The sequence below is a fragment of the Danio rerio genome, chromosome 13, assembly GCF_049306965.1.
Source record: "Danio rerio strain Tuebingen ecotype United States chromosome 13, GRCz12tu, whole genome shotgun sequence".
NCBI lineage: Eukaryota > Metazoa > Chordata > Actinopteri > Cypriniformes > Danionidae > Danio > Danio rerio.
This window is the reverse complement of record NC_133188.1, coordinates 19655185-19679545: the sequence shown is the minus strand read 5'-3', so window position 1 is coordinate 19679545 and position 24361 is coordinate 19655185. Positions and strand designations below refer to the sequence as shown.

At 35.3% G+C, this 24361-nt stretch overlaps 1 protein-coding gene across 2 annotated transcripts; it reads right to left on the bottom strand.

Moving 5' to 3' along the window:
* Positions 1-8755: 8755 nt before the first annotated feature.
* On the bottom strand, positions 8756-21580 carry comtd1 (catechol-O-methyltransferase domain containing 1). Of its 2 annotated transcripts, NM_001163808.1 has the most exons (7): positions 21402-21580; positions 18492-18604; positions 13727-13832; positions 13522-13640; positions 12987-13041; positions 12770-12903; positions 8756-9010 (listed from the first exon to the last, which is right to left on the bottom strand). In NM_001163808.1, the coding sequence occupies exons 1-7, from the start codon at positions 21436-21438 to the stop codon at positions 8858-8860; spliced, it is 717 nt and encodes a 238-aa protein (NP_001157280.1). In that variant the 5' UTR covers positions 21439-21580; the 3' UTR covers positions 8756-8857. The 2 variants fall into 2 exon arrangements, with proteins under 2 accessions (NP_001157280.1, XP_073775942.1); XM_073919841.1 differs by lacking the exons at positions 12770-12903; positions 12987-13041 and having other exon boundaries at positions 8758-9010; positions 21402-21493.
* Between the last annotated feature and the right edge of the window lie 2781 nt (positions 21581-24361).

Below are 24361 nucleotides of genomic sequence, written 5' to 3'. Positions count from 1 at the left end.
GCCTACAACACATGATTTCAATTCATTAAAATATAAAAAGTTTTGTTGTTATGCTTAAATAATGAAAACGTTGTTTTTTTCTGGTGTTAACTGCTGTTTGCTTTTTTTTATTGTGGCTTTTTCTAATAGCCTACATTTTTCTCAGTGTAAAAATCAAGTATGTTCTGCATGTTCGGCTGTTTAATTAAAATAAACACCTTTTTACAGAGTGACATCTTTGTTTTATATATACTTGCATTTATATTTATTTATTTTTGACAGTGAATCTGATGCACAAATAAGTGTTTGTTTTGTAACAGATTAGTAGGCTATAAAGCTCGTCTTAAAGATAATAGCGTATATAAAACTACTAAATACATTTTAAATTCAATATATAAAATACAAGGTTATTATTTAAATAGTCTATGGAGTGATCATGTTTATAAATGTAATACTGCATGACTTTGATGTGCGCGCGCGCGTCTCATTCCAACACTGGAGAGGAGGGGATGTTGCTATGGGAAACGAAGCTACAACACGACACGACACCACCTGAAAGACACAACACGACTTCTCTCAAGCTGCCGTTTTGACAGTTTTCAGGTAAGTTTAGTCCCTAAAACAAAGCAAATACTACATAAAACTGTTCCTCACACTTTTATTATTGGCAATTGATGAATATTCAGTTGAATATTATGTTATATAAGAGTGGTAAGTCTTCGTAAAAGTCTGTTAGCATATTAGCACTGGTAACGTTAGCGTCGGGGTAATATTACGTTAACTTACTTAATGTTAGCTCTTGTTAAACTTGTTTGTTAAAGTTTAGGCTTTTATTTATTCTTTATGTGTAGATGAGAGGTTTTGTCAATGTTTTATTTAATGCACTCCATATGTAACGTTAGTCTAATACGCATTGTACTGTAAAGGACCGTGAATCAAAAGTTCAATCGTGTTTTGATATTTCATAGTAACGTTATCTTAAACAAATGTTAAGTAAAAAAGTGTTCTGTGGTTTCAGGAGTGAGAGAATAACCCCCTGCTACAGAAAACATAACACAAGATTCCTAAATTTCTGAAGGGAGCTGATCACAGAGATGCAGAAAAGACAAGTAACTTTAAGCAGAGGATTAACTCATATGAATTTCCATTGCACATCATTATGCAAATGTTACATGTCTATATATTATGCATCTGTTACTTGTCTTTATTGCAGTTATTTTAAGAAAGTTTTGACATTGAAACATGTGAGTGGTGTTAAATTTCACATCACATGATTCTTCAGAACTTAATAAATATGCAGATTTGCTGCTAATGAAGTAATATTTGTTATTTTCATTTTGTTTAATTTTTTTATGATTAATTGATTTATTAAATCTTAGAAAAAAGTTTACACTAAATTATTTGTCATCACATCTGTTTTTAGCATTGATAGCAATCAGAAATGTTTCTTGAGCAGCAAATCAGCACCATTTGATAATCACCATTATATTAGTTCAACCTCAAGCACTAAATCAACGTCTTTAAAAAAGATTTCTGAAAGATCAAGTGACGCTGAAGACTTGAGTAATGATGCTGAAAATTCAGCTTTACATCATAGCTATGAATTACATGTATATTTACACCGTTCACCCATCCCTTACACCTTAACTCATCCTCAAACAAGTCAATTTAAGCCCTAAATGAATAAATTTTGATTTGTACAGGCATGATATGTCGTTTTGTTTTGTCTTTCTTTTGCTTTTGTTTTCCACATCAACTGAAAAGGAGGTCAAAGTTTAACCTAAGTGCCGTGTAGCTGATGAACATCTTTATATGTAAGTATATTTTTGACGGACTGCCAGACACTTGTCAAACAGTGATGAGCAAACGAGGGGCGGTTCTTTTAAAAAGATCAGGGAGATGCAAGTCTAGAGATTAATATACGTTTTAATTCAAAATTGATTTATCTGGAAAAATTTAATAATGTTTTGAGATGTGCCCTATATGCATTTAGATGTCCATCCATGTTTAAAATACTTTTAAATGTAACAACGGCTGTAAGTTATAAAAATGTTAAAGTAAATTGAGAAAACATTTTCATCAGTTTGACAACATACACAATCTCACAAATAGCATAGAAAAAGTGACAAAACTGTCTTCTTTGTCTGTGTTTTATTACTCTCTTTCGCACTCTCGGCCACTGTATGTAACAGTAATTAGTATAATGTAACAGTAGACAGATGAGGAATGTGAATATGTAGTTTAACTTTAAGGAGCGTTACTACTGGAACCATTTTTTATATATATTATATTTTTATATACATTTTATATATATATGTGTGTATATATATGTATATGTGTGGGTATTGATTTCCCTTTTAAAAAAAATTAAGCAAAAAAATTAATTATAAGGTAGATCAGCTCCTGACAGACATGTTAACAGATCAGTTTAACTCTTATTTAATTCATTCATTCATTTTCTTTTCTGCTTAGTCCCTTTATTAATCTGGGGTAACCACAACGGAATGAACTGTCAACTTATCCAGCATATGTTTTACGCAGTGGATGCCCTTACAGCTGCAACCCATCACTGGGAAACAACCATATACGCTTATTCTCACTCATACACTACAGACAATTTAGTCTACCCAATTCACCTGTACCCCATGTCTTTGGACTTGTAGGCAAAACCAGAGCACCCAGAGAAAACCCACGCAAACGCAGGGAGAATTTGCAAACTCCACACAGAAATGCCAGCTGATCCAGCCGAGGCTCGAGTCAGCATCCTTGCTGTAAGGCGACAGCACTACCTATTGTGCCACCACGTCACGCTCTTATTAAATTATATTTATATAATATATTGTGTTTCAGTACATGCTATTTTGGGAAGACAAAATATATTCATAAGCTCTCAGAAAATTCAATAAGAGAATTAACTGCACAATTACTTGAAATGCGTGGATGGGATTACATTATTTGTTAACCCAAAGTGAGTTTCTCTTTCTTTGCAGTATTGGATGCCTAATTGCAGTTCAACTCCAAACTCAGTTGGACCAGCTGATCAGTGTCTTCAGTATTACCACAAGCTACTGGGCAGATGTGTGGACAGCTATGAGCCAAACTTGGGACGTTTGGTTTTTAGGTAATACCAGTGACAAAGTATTCAGTAAATTGCTTATAATAAAAGATGCTCACTGCTTACCCCCTTATAGTTAAGTTGTTTGCAGTTTCATTGTTGTAAAAATACCATACTTTTTCCTTTTTTATCAGCAGGTGGAGAGACCGTCTGGGCAGCAGAAACAAGACAACTAATCATAGTTGAGTTGAGATTAGTATTATTAACTTGACTAGTTTGGTTGCAGACTTGTTCAATACTTAACAATTTGTATGAGTTACAAGATCAATGGTCCTGCTATCAATGTTTTTGTAACTTAAATTCTTTACAGTTTAGATACAATCAAATGTCCAAACCATCTCTGAGTGAATGACATCAAGGAAACAGGATCAAAAGATCATTCATTATAGACCGTTTCATAGGTAACAGCACATCCTTTGTGAAAAATAATTTATTTTTGTGTCATCATCACAAGACCAAATACATTTCAACTGATTTCAGTTGGTTATATTTTTCAGGTCATTCTGTTCTCCTGGTTGTGAGGATGTGCAGAGGCTGTATTTGTCAGTGTTAAAAGACTATCCAGACATACAAGCAGCCGACAAAGAGTTCTGGAGCAGGACAGACAGGTAGTTCACAGTGGCTAGGCTAGAAGTTTATACTTGGTTGGCCAGAAAGTGGCCTCCGCTATTTTGGGGGGTCCATACAAATACACCAGTGTAAGCTATACTATTGCACTGAAAAAATTAAATGAAAGAATTAATTAATCGGTTGAACACAAAATATTTTAAAGAAAGCTTAAGTATCAAGGTGGCAATATACAGTATGTTACATTGTAGTACATGAGCTGGCTAATACAGACTCGTAAATGTTTAGTTTCTAAGATTAGTTAAATACTAAATCCTATACTTGAGACCGGCTGCATATACAGTTTTAACTGAACTGAATTTAACTAGAACTACACCAGCATTCCAAGTGCTCTAGACTAGCTTTTTGCACTGGTGCGTCTAAAATTTTTGATGGCATTGCAATTAACACTGCAATTTTACATGTTAATTTTTTTTAAAATTACAATCCGTATAGGCAATATTGACTTGTAAATGATTAACTAAAATCGGGTCAAAACACATTATGGGGATTGTGTGTAGAATTTTGAGGAAATTAATGAATTTAATACATTTTGCAATAAGACTGAAACATTAAAAATGTGGAAAAAGTAAAGCGCTATCAATACTTTCCGGATGCATTGTATATGGTTTTTAGCGCGTTATCAAAGACTTAAAAAAATAGTCCAAAAAAAAAATAGTCCAACATTATCTACAGCAGCAAAAGACCCTCCACATCAAAAGCTACTGGTCAGCTCACGATTCAGCAAACATCTGAAAAACAAATAGCTTATTATGCCTTCACAAGAACTCAGTGTTTTTGAGTCTAATGAAGATAGTACTATTTTATTAAATTATTATTTAGCCTGGCATGTTTACTGTTACAAAATATTTAAAATGTTTCTTAAAATAAAACATATCATGTTCAATGGGGAAAAAGTAGCTGTTTTTTACACAGAGATAAAAAAAACACATTTCAGAGCAGTAATCACAATACTGTGAAACTGTGATATTTTAATCTAAGATTATACCTTCAGAATCTTATACCTGCCCATTCCTAGCTAGTTACTTAAGGCATTCAGTCAGAGTTTTTTTTATTTTTTATTTTTTCAGTTGGCCTTTATTCTGTTTTTCTATGTTCTTGGAAATGCTTCTGTGCATGAAAATGTGACGATATATCCAGGTACTATAGTTAATTCTGAAATAAATCTTAAAATGAAACAATATTTAAAAATGCAATATTTAATGTGTCAGACACTAAATAAACATGTCAATTCATTTATATTAATCTGATTCCTTAACAGGAGAGCACGGTGGCGCAGAGGGTAGCACGTTTGCCTCACAGCAAGAAGGTCGCTGCTTCGAGCTTCGGCTGGGTCAGTTGGTGTTTCTGTGTGAAGTTTGCATGCTCTCCCCGTGTTGGCGTGGGTTTCCTCCAGGTGCTCCCGTTTTCCCAAGTCCAAAGAAATAGGTGAATTGGGTATGCTAAAATTGACCATAGTGTATAAGTGTGTGTGAACGAGTGTGTATTGGTTGCAGCTGAAAGGGCATCCGCTGCATAAAACATATGCTGGATAAGTTGGCCATTCATTCCGCTGTGGCGACCCCAGATTAATAAAGGGACTAAGCCCAAAAGAAAATGAATGAATGAATCCTTAACAGTTAATATTGGTATAATGTGCAGCAGTTGTCATTTATGTAAATTAACCATTTGAGCGTGCTTAGTGTGGGGTATGTTGTGCCATTAAATTGTCAATAGGTTTTATTTTTTTCCTGCATTTTAAATCTGCTTTAGCTTTCTTCTTTCCTATAAACCTGGAAATATAAAATATATATATTTTTGGTTTTTAACAAATTGCTTATTTTATTCTTAGATTGGTGTACGCTGATGGTCTGCTGAGAATTCTGCTGAGTTGAAGGGATCCTCCTTTCAGACAACCTCTCCAAAGTACAATAGGACTAGTAAGTAACATCTTAAACATACACTACTGTTTCATAGCTTTTAGGTTGGTATGGTAAATTCTCTTCTGATAGTGTCAGCTTTATTTAATTAATACAGTCAAGCAGTAATACTGTGAATTTAATACAGTGTATATAATTAATAGTGTCACATGATCCTTCTGAAAAAATAGTATTCCAATGTACTGATTCTCTCCTCAAGCTGTTTTTTTTAATATAAAACATTTTAAATAGTATTCTTGATGTATGAAAAGTTTATTTTTAAGAGCATAGTATTTATTTGAAAAACAAAAAAGTTTGCTCTTTGATGATTGCTAGCAATCAGACATGTTTCTTTAAAACAAAAAGAATTTGTGCAAAAAAGTATTCTCACTGAGCGTTGTCCAACTGTGGTCCAACACGTCATTTAAGTTTTCAAATAAGCCTAAAAGACTCGATTAGCTGCATCAGGTGCATTTAATTAGAGAGTTGAATATATAATTTCTTTATATATCCTCCTCTATAGCCTACATATAATTGTTTTTGTAGCAGAAATAAAGCTATGATTAGGCTCACCCGGAATTTTTGCAGAACTCCGCAGATGTTTAGCCTATCATTAATTCTGTTTATTTACTTGAGTAAATGTGTGTAAATCTATATTTATTCAGTTTTTTAATTAATTTCAGTAATATTATTGACTAATGTTAAAATGTTCGTCTGATTTATGTACAATGAGGTTTGTACAGTAATATTTTCTGTCTTACTAGATATGTTATATAAAAAACTTGCTTTATTTACCAAATAAAGTGAATCTAATTGGATTTGCATTTTAAACATTAAATAAAACTTAAATATATTATTTTTTTTATTTCATATATTAAGGTTTAAGTTATGATACTCCCAAAATAATTCCGCAGAAATCCGCAGACCTCCACCAAAATTTTCAGCAGAAATAGCAAAAAAACATCTGCAGATTCCTCCTGGCCCTAGCTATTATATATTAAATGTGGTGTACAGTGTGACATTTTAGTTGACGAAACTTAGTTTAATTTGCATGTAATGTGGTATCTGAAGATTAGACATATATTTAGATACAGATTTATACTAACACAATGATACTAAAAACCGAAAAAAAAAAACATTCATTATGATTTCACAAGGAATTTAACTTTCAAATGGCTTTTCTGAAAATTAGTGCTCAGACATACTCTTTAAGGTAAAATTAAATTAATTATTTTAGCTAGGCACTTGCATAACACATACTCCAGTTATATGTCATGAAACAAATAATATATATTTGTGGTAATATGAACTGCTGCAATGCTAATCTTTCTCCTTTTGGTTTCTTGCTTTATTTAAGGGTTCCCACAACAAGGATTAGATTTGGCTACTGCAGTCCCGGTTTGGGCCAGCCTCACTTGTGAAGACTAAAGATGAAGACAACATACAAGAACAATTTCGAGGATGGCAACACACTTTTTATTCCACCTATTTATCCCCTTTTATGTGTAAGCAACTTTCCACAAGATAAAACAAAAGTAAATGACAGGTTATTTCTTTTCATTTTGTCTGTTTTCTTGGAACATTGTACACAATTTACAACCAGTTTTATATATATATAAAAACTTCTGGAGAAAGTCTTATTTCTTTTATTTCGGCTAGAATAAAAACAGTTTAGAATTTTTTTAAAAACATTTTAAGGTCAATATTATTTGCCCCTTTAAGCAATTTTTTTTGACTGTCTACAGAACAAACCATCATTATACAATAACTTGCCTAATTACCCTAACCTGCCTAGTTAATTAACCTAGTTAAGCCTTTAAATGTCACTTTAGGCTGTATAGAAGTGTCTTGAAGAATATCTAGTCAAATACTATTTACTCAGTTATTAGAAATGAGTTATTAAAACTATTGTGATTAGAAATGTGTTAAAAATATTTCTGTTAAACAGAAATTAAGGGATTATATATATATATATATATATATATATATATATATATATATATATATATATATATATATATATATATATGCAACAGCCTGCTACACTTGCTTTGATACAAAAAACAGCATTCATATCTTCCTATATATATAATGACAAAATCTGTTTTGTGTTGTGCATTAGAGTTTGCTTAAAAAAAACTGGTTATCTCTGAGAAAGTATTGTTATTTTATATTATTGATGTGTTATTAGTTCAGAGGAGATTGCAAATTGTTGAATGCCATTTATAAAAAAATTGTAAAAAATAAATTGACTACAGACTTTAATAAGATTTTATCAGACAATTATTTTAATTTGTATGATTTTATTTACTACTGTAAATATTGTTTATTTTGTGTTTGTGTACTCTTTTATTATTGTAACTCCCTGAGGAAAGTCTTTTGGATACTGAACACATGACTGGTATTATCTTGTATTTTAAGATTATAGTCTTGGAAACATGCATTTTCTTTAACACTATTTAAGAAATTATAAGCATTATAACATGTGCTGACACAAGTTATTTGTGTTTTTACTATAGTAAACTATAGTCACCCTTAGTGTACATGTTTTGAAGTACTTTTAAATATTCCTATGGTCTTAATGTAAATGCTGCAATGGATTTTGTATTTAAAATCTTTATTGCACAGTAGTTCAGCCATGGTTATAGTACAACTTGCTGGTTTTGTTTTAAACGTGGTAAAACATGGTTATGTGTGATAAAAGTATGTTAATCTATCTGTATGTTTGTGAAAATATTAATAAATCTTCAACTGTTATTGAGAGTGGTGTGTCGTGTTTATTATAAATAAGCTGCTGCTGCAGCCAGTGGTCCATAAGTATGAGCAAAACGCCTGAGAACAGCGCCTCCGCGGAGCGGCCGGTATTTCCGGTTGCGTCGTCTTAACATCGGCCGGACAGCGTTTCCGATCATTTGCCGACGTCGCGGCGACATTTTGCCAATTAGCAAACGCTCCCTGAGCGACATCGCACCGATGGAATTTTGAAAATCGGCACGACGTGGGCCCAACGTATGTGTGCTGTCTGGGATCATTTTATAACCACAGTTTTACTACAAGTAAATAATACCTTAGCTTTGGTTATAACATGTCTAACAGATTTTTTTCTGCATTAAGTTTTCACAAGGGATTAACAGACAGTTTTGTTGATAATAACATTTATTTAGAGAAATAAATGATGTTTAAAAACTGATGCGTAATCAGCCTTTGTCTGAATTTATTTATTTTCAAATGATTTACATTATCTTTTGATGGCCAGCGTCAGGCCGTCTCCAACAGTGAGCATACTAAGATCAATCCGCTCATCCTTGTGTAACTTCTTGTTGAGTTTGTCTATGGCTTGTGAGGAAAGGTCGTCTTCAGCTGGGTTAATGACCCGTCCACCCCACAGGACCTGGAGAACAGAGAAACGCCAATTTACTTACACTTACAGAACATTTGCTTTATACAATACATGGCTAATTTAAGATAACATATGCTTGATTAAATTTAAATGCTATTTTTTATTAAATGGGCAATTTTAATTTGATTTATTGAAATGTTAAGACAATAATATTTGATCTTAATAGGGGACAAAGAAGGCACTACATTTTGAGACACTTCACACATGTTCTAGACCTATAATAGAAGTTTTGTGGGCATACCTGTTCAGGCCCTATTATATTGTGCATAAACCTTATTTCATCATGGATAATTAGTTTGTATCCTAAGTAGGGCTGGAAAAAAACAATTTTCACTTTCTTTGATTCATATTGCGATATTTCACAAGACAACATAATTCATTAACTTAATAATTTTAGATTGATTGGGATGATTTTGCATTTGCATAAAATATATTAAACAAATTAAGAGCAGAAATATAAAAGCAAATATACAAATGAAGGAGTCTAAACTATACAGGTACAGAACTAAAAGAATCAAATGCACAATAAAACGGTATATTCTTTATTGTGTAAATAATTGAGTACAAGTTATCTTTGTTAAAGCAACAAAAATAATGGTACATTTGTTTTAAAAATGATTTAAGCTCACTTGAAATGTTTACAGAGGCTTCAAAATCTTAGCTGGCAAACTTTGCTTTTTACTTACTGTTAAACTAAAATTATGTGTTCTGAATGGTTGTACCTGGTCAACTACAATCCTGACTCTACATTGCACGTCATATGATATGTGACTATTGGTTATTTTTCACACATTGCGATATCGATGCTAAAACAATACATGCAGCCCAGGGGTGTACATTAGCTCTTGATATTGGTAGAGACATAGCTCTCAGTGGTGTAAAGTAACAACTTACAAATACTCAAATGACTAATTAATTAGCTTTTTCTCTCAGAAATTTTAATTTAGTAAGTAGTTTTAAAAAATGTGTACTTTTACTTTCCCTTGATAAAAATTTTTTCCTGCAGTATCAGTACATTTACCCCACTACTTTCCTTCAACCTGCGGTCATAAATCAATTTTTTTCTTGTCTGTGGGGCTTAGAAAAATCAGTCCTGTGATTCCTGTCCAATTTAATCATACATAGAAAATAAATGTCATCATAATAAACCACCTCAAGACATGGGTGATTTATAGTCGCAGCAAACAGTTTGATAGCATTACAAGTGTCCAAAAGACGTCCAAAATATTTACACACAATTACCTGGAGACTGTTTAGATGCATGTCACTGATGAGAAGATGGCGGATGTTAATTGTATGATGACCGAAATGGCCTTAAGCACCCAGCAGGTACAAGACATCAACATGACACCAGATTGACATTATACCCTGACATCTTGGGGACATTGTATTTTGTTTGGAAATGAAAATCAGGTTGATGTCAGAATAATAACTAATATGCACTACAGAATGTTACGTTTACACACATTCACAAATTACATGCAAATACATCCAATTTTTAGTGTAATACTCATAACTCTTGGGTACTTTTCAAAGGTCTACTTTTTAATCATACTTTGAGTAATATTTACAACAGATACTTTACTCTACCTGCACTACATTTTTAGGCAAGTAATGGTACTTTTACTTGAGAATGATTTTTCAGTACTCTTTCCACCACTGATAAGCCTACTTCTCTAGAGTGCATGCACTGAACAGCACAACTAAATAAAGTACTTAATAATATAAAACAAACACTTAAAAATACAAAATAACAATTGCATACCATGCTGTAAATCAACTTACAAGATTTTACTACAATCACGCTTGAGGAGGTATGAATGTGAAGAAATTTAGAGCGGTGTGTTACACAATTTAACAGTTTTATTCTGATCATTGTTTTTCATAATCATGGAGGCCAAAATCGAAACCAAATTTCGATTAATTGCACAGTCTTGGTTCATATAGTTAACAGTGAACTCATAGCGAACTTGACTTTGTGCATGTGTAGGTTACTAAGGTTGATGGAGCATTGTTTCTTTTTGAAGTCTATTAAATTATTGGTAGGGACATTTCAGTAATTGGTGGGAGCATGTCCCGTCCATCCTTGCCAATTCCATACCTTTGCTTAAACCTATTTTGTATAAACCAACAGAGCATTTTTAACTTCAGCACATTTATTGTTTGTGTAATTTTGTGGATATTTACCAGTATTACTGTGTGTGTGTGTGTGTGTGTGTGTGTGCTTACCTGGAAACCTTTGTTTTTGGATTATTAATGGTAATTCATTTTAGTTATGGTCTTTATGGCCAAATAGTGTGTAAAACAGATACAACAAGAACCTAAAGTCTAACATTTCTTTTAACCCAATCTAATGTAGTATTCATTCATTCATTCATTCATTCATTTTCTTTTCAGCTTAGTTCCTTTATTAATCTGGGGTCGCCACAGTGGAATGAACTGTCAACTTATCCAGCCTGTTTATATGCAGTAGATGCCCTTCCAGCTGCAACCAATTACTGGAAAACATCCATACACACTCATTCACACACATACACTACGGACAATTTAGCTTAAACAATTTACCTATAGTGCATGTCTTTGGACTTGTGGGGGAAAGCGGAGCACCCGGAGGAAACCCAAGCAAACACGAGAAGAACCTGCAAACTCTACCAACTGTGCCAACTGACCTAGCTGAGGCTCGAACCAGCGACATTCTTGCTGTGAGGCAATCGTGCTACCCACTGCGCCACCGTGATGCCCTGTAATGTCTTTTATCTTCTATGTGAAGCTGCTTTGACACAATCTACATTGTAAAAGCGCTATACAAAAAAAGGTGAATTAAATTGAATTATTGTACCATGTACCTTTTTATTTCTTAAACAACCAAGTCAGAAGATAAATTGCTCTTATTTCTAACATGACAATGCCACAATTAATCTTAATTAAAAGGAAAAGTTCAACTAAATCTAAAAATGTCTTTTCCAATTATACAATTAAATGGTTTTAAACTTTTATGAATTTCTTTCTTTTGTTGAATATAAAAGATATTGTGAAGAATGTTGCAAAGCAGTTTTCGTTTACATCCAAAGAATTCTTTGTTCCAACTATATCAGTAGCAACACCAACCTTTTGAAAAGTGCAGTGTTCAAAATCTAGCAGTGCAGTGTCAATGTGCAGTATGTACAGTATGTATTCCCAAATTAGCTTGTTTCGAAGCAAACTAATTATCATCCCACATACCAAAATTTCTCTGGCCCAGTTCTGGCCCACACAATCAGCTTTTGCTTGGCCCACATGCCGCTTTGTCTGAATGTTAGACCATGGCCAAACATGGGCCATATCTGGGCCAAGTCTTAGCCAAGTTAATAACCCATAAATGGGCCTGAACTGGGCCAGGTTTGTTGGTGCATCACAACTGTAATGAAATTAATGAACCCTTGAAGCATTACGCTTTTTCCTCGAAGCGATCTGATTGGTAGAAGTTTTTTCTTCATTAACAAAATAATAAAAATGTATTTTAAATAGGGGTCAAGATAGGCCAAACTTACATGGCCCACATATCAATTATTAACATTTGGGTCAATTACTACCTTTTACATTTGGCCCAAGTATTGTGTGCCGCCTTAAAGACGGTGTCACCTCGGGTCAAACCCGGGCCATTTTTGGCCCACATGCTGTATGCCAGTGCCGGATGAATGCCTGCTGTGCCAGCTTTATGCCACATCTGGGCCAGAATTCTTAACTACCTGGGATGTACTGCATACTTACATTATCAATAGCTACAATGCCACCCTTTCGCACAAGCTGGAGAGATTTTTCATAGTATGTTTCATAATTCTTCTTGTCAGCGTCGATGAACACAAAGTCATACATTCCAGCTTCACCAGCACTTAGAAGTTCATCTGTAAACATACACTGTTATTCTTTAGCTCTACATAAAACAGTTATATTAATAAAAGAAGGATGTACTGTTTTTCATCTTTACCCAAAGTTTCAACTGCAGGTTTAAGACGAATATCAATTTTATTCTCCACTCCAGCCTAAAACAAAGACAATTTGCACTTATAGGTTCTAATTGTTCTAACTTAATAAAACATTTGATTCTTTGCTTTTCATAGACATATAATATTACTTCTATGATAGGTGATAATCTTCATTAGGTTATTCATTTATGCACACATTCCTATTTTTACTTATAGGATGGACAAAATGTAGATGAAGCACTTTGCAATTTAATTTTGTGCAAATATCAGCACCCAAATGTAGAATCCCCCAATCTGTCCATGTCAGCAATCAGCTTGATGGACATTTCTGCATCTGCCCAGCTGGCTTTATATACTGATGACGCTGTCCTTACAATGACAGGCAGCAATCAATATTGAAATTGAGAATTGTGTAGGTGTTTGTTGAGGAGCAACTTAACAGATACAGTTGATGAAAGCAATGATGTGTCCGAATCAAACAAATCACCTCAGTTGCAACCAAATGCAGCTTTACAAACTTTGTACGTTTTGCTTTACCTCTGCAAAAAATGGCTTGCCTATTTTCACATAATCCTCATTAATTTCACAGGCCACCACACGTCCATTCTCAGGAACTACCAGAGCCAGACTCAAGGCGTTGTATCCAGTGTACAGACCTAAGAGAGGTACAAAATGAGCGTTTTACAGGTAGCCAAAAGAATGTAAGCACATAATTTTTTGTAATTTTGCTCCTTCCACTCACCAATCTCAATAGTTTTATTGGCTTCTATGAGTTTAGCCAGATTAGCCATTAGCTGAGCCTGCTCAGATGCCACCATCATGACGTTTCTGGCATCCTCCATAGTTCTCTTTAAATATACAAAAAAATATCCATGTGAAAAGGGTTATTGTACAGAATTGTCACCTCTACTGACATCTAGTGTCCTCCATAGTTCTCATGAAATATTCAATTACATTCACTCACCAGCCACTTTAATAGGTACCAACTGCTTGTTAATACAAATTTCTAATCAGCCAAACACATGGCAGCAACTCAATGTATTTAGGCATGCAGACATGGTGAAGACAAGATGGTCAGAATGGCAAAGCATCAGAGCGAGGAGGAAAGGTGATTTAAGTGACTTTGAACATGGCATGGTTGTTGCTGCCAGACGGGCTGGTCTGAGTATTTCAGAAACTGCTGATATACTGGGATTTTCACACACAACCATAGGGTTTACAGAGATTGGTCAGAAAAAGGGTAAATATCCAGTGGGCGGCAGTTCTGTGAGTGCAATAGCCTTGTTGATGCCAGAGGTCAGAGAAGTATGACCAGACTGGTTTGAGCTGATTAGTACCAATTGAGCATCGTGTCAGCGCTACAGTACCTGAGTATAGTTGCTGACCATGTCCATAACAGGCCATGTCATAAAGTGCGTATCATTTCAGACTGGTTTCTTGAACATGACAATGAACCCACTGTACTACAATGACCTCCACAGTCACCAGATCTCAATCCAATAGAGCATGTTTGCGATTTGATGGAAGATTTTCATCATGGATGTGCAACTGACAAAACCAAAATCTCTGAGGAATATTTCCAGTTTCTCATTGAATTTATGTCATGAAGGATTAAGGCCGTTCTGAAGGCAAAAGGGGGTCCAACTCAGTAGTAAGGTGTACCTAATAAAGTGGCCAGTGAGTTCATACAGTACGTGTCATAGAAAAAAAAGATGTGCAGAATTTTTACTTCCACTGACATCTAGTGTTAGAATGTAAAACTACACATGAAACTGAAATATACACCTTCAAAAATTCTGGGTTCCAGACAATCAATTTGTGGACAACATGAAGGAATTAAGTCAAATTATTAATTTTTACAAATTAAAGTGTTTTGAACATAAATCAATTAAGTTGTCACAAAAAAACTCAACAACTGTGTTGCTTCATCTCATTTTAAATAAGTAGTGTGAACAACCCACCCACAAACATAATTGTTTGAGTGTACAGTCAAGCTAAAATGAAAAAAATCTCTAGTGTGACTGCAAAAGACATCATTTTATAGATTTTGGCAAATTTTTCAGCTACAATTGCAGAATACACTAATATATACACAGATAACACGCACAAAAACAAATATACACACATATCACATCACACACAAATACCATGCATAGCCAATGAAAGACTACTGATTTCATCAAACATTATGAATAGTAGCTATGCTAATTATTTTCTTTGTTCTCTTTTTCCACCTATAGGGAAGCCTATTCTGAGGCCTATAGAGGTTGTGCAGAGTCATTGATAGGATCCTGTGAAGAGATCAAGTCAACCATTGAAGACTTCGAGGACAACACATACACTTAATACACAAATACACTTCATTGAACATGTACATATAGACATCAAGCATACTATATAACTGCAGGTTAACTATGTTTATATATAATAATTTTGAGGTTGAAAGCTATTAGTTACTTGCTAATTAGTTCAAGTTATTAGTAACTAATAAAGTTATGGTAACTAATAACCTTAACCTTTCCAAATTTGATTGTAATGCAATAATGTGCACCTTTTGGAAAGCTGCTTTGAAACAATAATTATTGTGAAAAACACTGTAGAAACAAACTTGAAACGAACGTCAGAGGACTTTTCTTAAGGAAGTGATGAAGTTAAGCTATATATTTTTATTATTCTATTTTTAAGGTAATACCTCTTTAAATTGTATAATTATAATGGACATGTGGCTGAAATCTGTTTCTATATCTCATATATGCTGGCAACTTCAAATTCATGCATTTTAGCTAGTTTTTGCTAGTTTTTCCATATTGTGATTTTGGCTCTGAAGTGAGGATAACAAAAGGATTCTTTGATTCATTGTTCTTCGTCTTAGTTACTCATTTATCAGCGGTTTGCCACAGTGGAATAAACCGCCAACTTTTGCAGCATATGTTTGACACAGCAGATGCCCTTCCAGCCGCAACCCAGTACTGGGAAACACCCATACACTCTCACATTCACACACACACACACACACACACTCATACACTAAGGCCAATTTAGTTTATTTAATTTACCTATACTGCAAGTCTTTGGACACTAGGGGAAACCGGAGCACACAGAGGAAACCCATGCGAACATAGAATATAAAAACTCCACATAAAAATGTCAAAATTTTCAGCCATAACTTGAACCATGGACCTTCATGGCTACAGTGCTAATAACAACAACAACAACAACAACAACAACAACAACAACAACAATAATAATAATAATAATAATGCAGAAATAATCACTTTAAGTAGTGACTCAGATATTGGGCTCTATTTTGACGGTCCATGCGCAGAGTGCAAAACGCAGGGCGCAAACGCTATTTACAGGACGCAAAGTAAGTCTAAGTGGAAAAAATGAGCATTTCACTAGCAAACAGTTAACAGTTAAAAGTTTTTTTTAACAGAAAACTGTTGAACAGAGCATCTACTGCATGAGAATGAGAGATAATGGAACTACTTTCACATTCGCTCTTGGATAGGGAAACCTTTACGCACAGACATCAATTAGTCTATAAATAAATAATTTTGTTTGTTAAGCGCAAATATTCGTTTCAAAACTATTTCTAAATTCAGTTCTAATTTCCAGCAAACGAATAAATGAACAATAATAACAAAGTGTGCTCAAAAACCTGAGTTATATCCTAAAACACATGCTGTGCCCCATATGGTCTAAAACCTGACAGGTGGGCAAATCTAAGCTTGTTTTTAATAAAACAAATATAAATATGGATATAATAAATAATACTGCTAATAATAATAACATTATGCAAAAGCAAATTGTTATGAATGAACTAAAAAAGCCTCCCGAGATAAAGAAGACATAAAAGCAGTGATTTTTCATATTTATGTAGGCTAGAAAATAATATGTTTTGTAATATTTTAATCCTTTATATTTATATCCTATATCTGTTCTTATTATATCCTATATATATCCTTAATATTTAAATTTTTTTCATATGTAAAGATATTTGCCTATTGCTCTCTTTTGCGTATTAAGCAGTGTGTAAGCAAGGCGCAACTCTGCGCCGGAGTTTAGACCGGGTTTGTTTTGGTCTAATGAAAATCTATTATAGTTTCTCAAAATAGCAACGCACCAGCAGTGCGCCTCACAACGCCTTCCTTTTTAGACCAGAACGTCTATGGGCGCACATATGAGCGCTCTTGCGCCAAGCTGAAACTAGCAAAATACTATTGCGCTACATTGCGTCGGGTGTATGATAGGGCCCATTGAGTCCAAGTGCATACTTATGTTCATTTTTGAGGTGATTTTGGGGCCCCTAAGATGTTTTGATATGCCCTGACATTTGTGCTTATTTCAGCTACTTATTACATGGCCAACATGTATTTTATTTGTATTCAGCACAAACTTTGCTACCATAATATGTGATAAATATTGATTTACATAATTGTGTTTCTTAGAAAAATAATATCATAAGTGGTTAGTATGTTTTGGAGGAAAAATGTAGCTAATATAAGATTAAGAAAATAAATAAATAACACACTGAATGTGCCTGAACAAAAAACCAGTCTTGTAGGCTTGAATATTTACTTCATAATTATGTAAAAGTTATTGTGTTCTCTCATTCAAAGAAAACCTTACAATGAGTTACATTTTTAAAAGTCTGTTTTAGCTCATCTTAGCTCTATGCGTGATTGACAATGGAATAACTCACACCTGGATAGACAAAAGACACTCCCCTACTCACCTATCAAGAGCATTGTAAAGCAATGTCCAGCTGCAAAAGCTAGCCCAAACTAAATGCTTGTTGTATTACTTTGCTGTTTGTATGCCCATGCAAACACTCTGGGTAAACAATTTACAGTGCTCAGCATAAATAAGTACCCCTCACAAATCGGTCCTTTAAGTTCATATTTTAATAGGAAGCTATACAATAGCTTATAGCTTCTAACAAAATAACTTTCAATAACGGTCCAACACCCAAATTTATATGTTATAGAAAAATATTAAATACAAAATTTACAAGAGGAAAAATCAAGAGAAGCAAAATAAAAATAAAAATTTTGCTGAAATAAATTTTTTTGTGTGCAATATTTGGCTTAAATTTAGTATTATTTTTCATTAGCTCAATATGTTTGGTGACTAAAAATTATTAAAAAAAAAATGTATGATCATAAATGTGTTTTGCTTAAATGTACCAAAGTGCATTGCCTCTATTCACTGAGAAATAGACAAAAATTTTCAAAATGGGTTGTACTCAATTATGCTGTATGCGCACTTATAGAGCATGCACAAAATATATATTTAAAATGGTATAAAACAGGTTTGCAAAACTTGTAATAAAAACTTTTTTGTGCATAACTAAAAGTGTAACATACTGTAAGTTCTTTTCTGGGTTATCAGGAGAAGATGCCTCAAAAAGCGTATACATGGTCTTCGACCCCTGAGGGTTAATTCAACATTGTGATTTGCTTCTTTTATTGTGACAGATGTCCTAAAGGTGTTTTTGCACCCACCAGTCGTAGTTTGGTCAGCACTGGATGCTCTCTCAGAGAGTTATTGACCACATACTGCAGCAGAGGATCATCGCCTTCATGACTCTTGCTGATCAGAGCAGATCTGCAAAGTCCTGCACGGAAACACATTAGTGAATGACATTAAGCACAGCTGGGGAAACTATTGCACATCTAATTTCAGAATAGCCAACAGGTTGGTTTATCAGTGTTGCGGCAGGTGCATGGTTTTTTCAGCTTACCACAAAACTCATTATAATAATATTACACACACAGTTACACTATATGTGGTCTTTCAAAGGTGACTTAAAACTGTTATTTAGTTTTTGCCTTAAAGGACTGGTAAGCAGGTCACGTGACATACAGTTTGCAATAGGTAGGACTACTCTTATGTTTAGTACATTAGGTTAGGGCAAGCACCACCCCTTGTATGTTATGGACAGATAGAGTAGATCTGCGTGGGACTAAATTTTGAATCCCGCTCCCGCCCGCACACGCCAGGTTTTAGCCCGAATCCGACCGCTCCCGCTTACATTCAGCATTTGTTGTCCCGCTGCCCGCCCCGCCCCCCGCTGTGCCCGATCCCGCTAAAGAGCGGAGGGAGAACAAAACCGGAAACCACCCAGCTATACAGAGTTCAGACAGCCTATACCAAGCTGTCTGTATAAACACACACACACACACACTAGCACACACTAACTCTAACCCTAACCCAATTACACACACACACAGACAAAGCTCTCTCTCATTCTCGCGCGTGTGTACTAACACACACACACACACACACACACACACACACACACACGCACACACTTGGTTGTTATTGCAAGTCTTGAATATTGGGGGTTACCTCCCCCATATTCCCCCACAAACTACACTTCTGGGTTTGAGGTTGAGCTGAATCTAGATTAATTTAACTGTGATCTTGTAATTAATCTAGATTAAAATGGCCCATTTGAATTCTGCTGAAGGCATTCAGAATATGTGTGCTACCCAAATAATGACTAAAAGTAAGTCTTTAAGAACAGGTTTCTCAAACCAGGTGGCGCATTAGACGAGGGGCTCATCTCCTGTTTCCAAAATGCATCACAAACTGCTTAAGAAACTTTTCTACTATGAAAATTGGTGAGGAAAAATAAATGATGTTGAATAAAATGTACTTGTGATTACTATCTGTTTATTCAGGTAAACATGAATTTTGAACTGTAGGCATACATAAGCTCGAAACAGCGATTTTTGATTACCTTAATCCAACTAAAGTAATAAATGAACTAAACAGAAATGGAATTAAGACAAGGAGTATGCTTATAATAGTGGCATTATTGAAGTAAACACTGCAATTAAACTATTACCGTCATGTAGGATTTTTCGCCATTTTTTTCTGAGGACCGCAGACACACACACACACACACACACACAAACACACGCACATCGTGAATGCGGAAATTTTTTCTTTCCATTCGGCGTCTGTTATTAAATTCCATAACTCTCACCAGCCCTTGCTCCTTTTTTGCGTCTAATATTCCAGTTTGTCACGGGGGCATGAATGAAATGTTCATGAGTGAATGTGAAACTGCCAAAGTGCAGTTAAAGTTACCCAAAATTACAGGAAACACTTACATGAAAACACTTTACTTAAACAGCTTAATTATATTATTGTCTATTAAGGCAAATAACTAGACTACAGAAGGCCATGTAAGCGTAATTATTAGTGCTGACATTTAAGTCAATTTTGATGGTAAAGATGAGAGTAAGAGATCATAAAATAAAGTTTAAAAAAATATATTTCTGTATAATCACAATCGAACAAAACAACCGAAGAAAACAGAGCTGCTTTTTCCAACATTGGCTCATTCTAAAAATGTAGCCCTATACGGTTCCGAGATCGTGAATTGTAGTCAGAAATACGTATGGCTGCATTTTGTCTTTAAAACGAATGCTACGGGGCGGTATCACACTGTTCCTTGGGTCAATCGTTGCTTTAGAAAATACTATTGGTTAGGTTTAAGGAAAGAGGAGGGTGGGTCAGTTGATCGGCCAGTCATTCAGACAGTCAAATAGTCAGTAAACAGTGGCCTCTGGTGGATTACACGAGAACAGCAGGCGCGAATAGCACTCGTGAGACAAATTTGGGATCTCAAAAAGCAGACACAGCAGGCTCTTGTGAATTTGTGAAAAAAACCCAGCAAAAAACGTAGCTCTTGGTATGTATTCGCCGCTCTACAGAAATGTATACAAGTTTTCAGTGGGATTTTTCTCCTTGACTCATTAAATGTAGAATGTGTCATAAATTCTAGCCTATAGTACTTGCCAATGAGAATATTCCTTTGATTTTGTGTTATACAAATGAAACATATTCATATAGGCTTTTTCATGTGGTTCATTTCATATAATAATAATATTGTTCCTCGCACAAATACAATCATGAAATGTTTAGGCTGCTTGGGGGGATGGGGGGTTTATAGGTGTAATGTAAAGAAAACATTTAAGATATATTTCCCAAGTGTTTCATTTGTCAAACTTTATTTATTTATCACTACAGATTTCAACTTAAAATACATATTTTTAAAGACTAATTTCTCAAAATTACGTTTTTTGCAGCCAAAAAATCTCGACTTCAGTTGCATTTACATACACCCAACTTCACAATTGTATTCATATCTACTTTTTGAAGTGATGTGTTTATACACAATTTAGCTAAATTAAAATGTAAATTTAAATTAAATTAAATTAAATATATTTTAAAATAAAAATCAAATTGGGCTCATTTATTCCTTTAAGACACACTAAAAACAACAAACAAATAACTGCATTTATCAAGTACTGTGTTTGTATTTTAGAAGTCAAATGACTGTTACCCAGGGCTTAAAATGTAAACATAGACCGTCATAATGAAAGTTGACATGAGCCTACCTGTTAACGCCAAGATAAGGCTGAAGGTACAAAGCATCTTAATGTCAGAAGCCAGGCTTAATCTGCAGAAACCAAGAGATGACTGAAATTGTGAAGTGAAGCTTTTTTTTTCCACCAGCTGAGGTGGAAAGTCTAGATTTTGTTTGTTTGGCCTCCTCAGATAAAAAGAGACTGCTGTTTGCATGATATTGATTTATCAAAGTTTACCTTACAAGTACTTTTGTTCGTAGCTGTTGTGGTATACACAGAATAGTGTAGACAGAAATTTGGAGAGAATTACATTTAATTGCCAAGAGCTATAATTTTGAGAGATTTTAAGAGGTTTTCAGGTTGGATTGAATTTATTTCAAAAGCCATCACAGTAACATGCACTTTACATTCACAACAGGCAGGTGCTGTTTCAAATACTGTACTTTTAGGACTGATAAAATGTTACAGTAAGACTCTAATTTGCCAGGAAACCATTGATTATCATGAATTACTCTGTTCACAGTTACCCACGTTAATAAATAAATTATCTGTAAAAAAAAAATCCAACTTGAAAAAAGTTAAAATTACTTTTTTTTTTTGTTGGTTTGGCAAAAGTCTGTTAAAATGTCTGTACAACTACATTTAAGATGTTTACTTAACCTAAATCTAAAATTTCTTTATTAATTTAAAAAGATTAGTTTTGTAAGCAAAACGTTGCAAGTTCACCCAAAAAAGCTTCTGCCAACTTGTTACTTTAAGTTGAGTTAATCTTAGACTTGAATCTTCTCACTTGAAAAAATAAAGATTGCAGTATTTCTAACCCTAACAACAAAAATAATGGTAACACCAATAATAACATTAATGTAATTATTACACTGTAAAACTCAACAGTCAACTTTATCAAATGAAATGAGTGTAAAGTTAACTCAAAATTAACTGAAAGTTAGTTCTACTCATTCGAAAAGAGTTTTAAACTCAGTGTTTAATATAAATATTAATATAATATCTCATTACTTCAACTTAAATGGAGTAAGTTCCCTACTCATACATTAGTTTTTAAACTCAAATGGTTTGTTGCAATCGGTTTTCTCAAATGGTTGAGCTGCCTTAACTTATTGGGTTTTACAGTACTCAGTTTGTTTGAGTTTTCTTCATTTATTGGTTTTTATTGTGCTCAAATTGCTTAATTTACTCAAATGGATTAAGTTCACAGTACTCATTAGGAGTAATTTTTAAACTTAATGATTTGTTGCAATCAGTTTCCTCAAATGGCTTGAGCTACCTTAACTCTTGGGTTTTACAGTGTAACAACAACAACAACAACATACTACTGCAATAAAGCTAACATAATTTGAAGGGGGGTTGGGGTTTATTCATTCATTCATTCATTTTCTTTTTGGCATCATCCCTTTATTAATCTGGGGTCGCCACAGCGGAATGAACCGCCAACTTATCCAGCATATGTTTAATGCTGCGGTTGCCCTTCCAGCTGCAACCCATCACTACTAAACACCCATACACACTCATTCACACTCATACACTACGGACAATTTAGCCTACCCAATTCACCTGTACCGCATGTCTTTGGACTGTGGGGGAAACTGGAGCACCTGGAGGAAACCTAAGCAAAAGCAGGGAGAACATGCAAACTTCACACAGAAACTGTCACGGTTTATGGATCTGTGTGTTCCTCCTGTATGTTATGTATCATGCCTTGTGTGTGTGAGGGTGTGTGTTTGTTTACCTTTTGTGTTGACAGCGTGCTAGGATCAGCTGATGTCATCAGCTGACTTATCATCCTCCAGCTGAACCTCATTTGGCTGGCTATAAAATTCCTCCTGTGGTATGTGCTGGTTATCAGTCCGTTGTTGTCCTTGTTTGTCCTTGTTCCTGACTGTTGTCTCCCAGTATCATCCGCTGTCTGTTTGATGTCATCGTTGTGGTCTGTGGCTCTCTTTTGTTTGAACTTTCGTGTGTCCTCTGTTCATTAAAACACTCGCATTTGGATCCTCCTTGTCTTGATTCGTGACAGAACGGACTGATCAAACATGGATCCAGCGAGTATCTCCGGCCTGGCTGAAGTTGTTGCAAACGCTACCACACGCATGAACAGACATGATGATCAGATGGTCACCATCAGTCGCGCTGTCCAGGCGCTTGTCACTCAGATCTCTGATCTCACTACACGGTTGCAACGTCTTCATGCAGTCGGTCTTCAGCAGCCTGTTGCAGCTAACCTTAGTCCATCTATGCCGGTTCCTGAGCGAACAGCTGGATTTTCCGAGCCTCGCCTTCCACCTCCAGCGTTCTACTCCGGAGAGCCTGAGTTTTGTCGAGCCTTTTTAGCGAAGTGCTCATTGTACTTTTCCCTGCAGCCTTCCTCGTTTTCCACGGAGGAATCGAAAGTGGCGTTTGTCATCACGCTTCTCACCGGGAGAGCGGCGCAGTGGGGAACTGCTGTGTGGGAGAGGAAACTCCCATGCTGCTCTTCATTTGACACCTTTTCGACAGAGCTTAAAAAGGTATTCGATCGAGGTTTGGCGGGCAGAGAGGCGGCACGGGCGCTTACAGAGTTGCAGCAGGGGCAACGGAGTGTCGCTGACTACTCCATTGAGTTCCGCACCCTGGCGGCCGAGAGCGAATGGAACGCGCAGGCGCAGTGGGACGTCTTTCTCCATGGGCTGGCAGACCAGATAAAGGATAAAATATTCACCCTGGATCTTCCTAAGACCCTCGACAAACTCATTGATCTGGCCATTCGTGTGGATTCTCGTCTTCAGCTCAGGGAGAGAAACACGCGACGCACGCATGCTCTGGTGAGATCACCTTTTCCGGCTGTCACGGTAGTTCCGGGGCAGGAGGCCACGCCCCTCGTGGATCCCGAAGGCATGCAGATGGGCCGCTCTAGGCTGTCGCTGGAGGAAAAGCGCAGACGCCGCAGCGAGGACCTGGTGTTTCACAGCGGTGGTGTTGATCACATCGCGATTCAG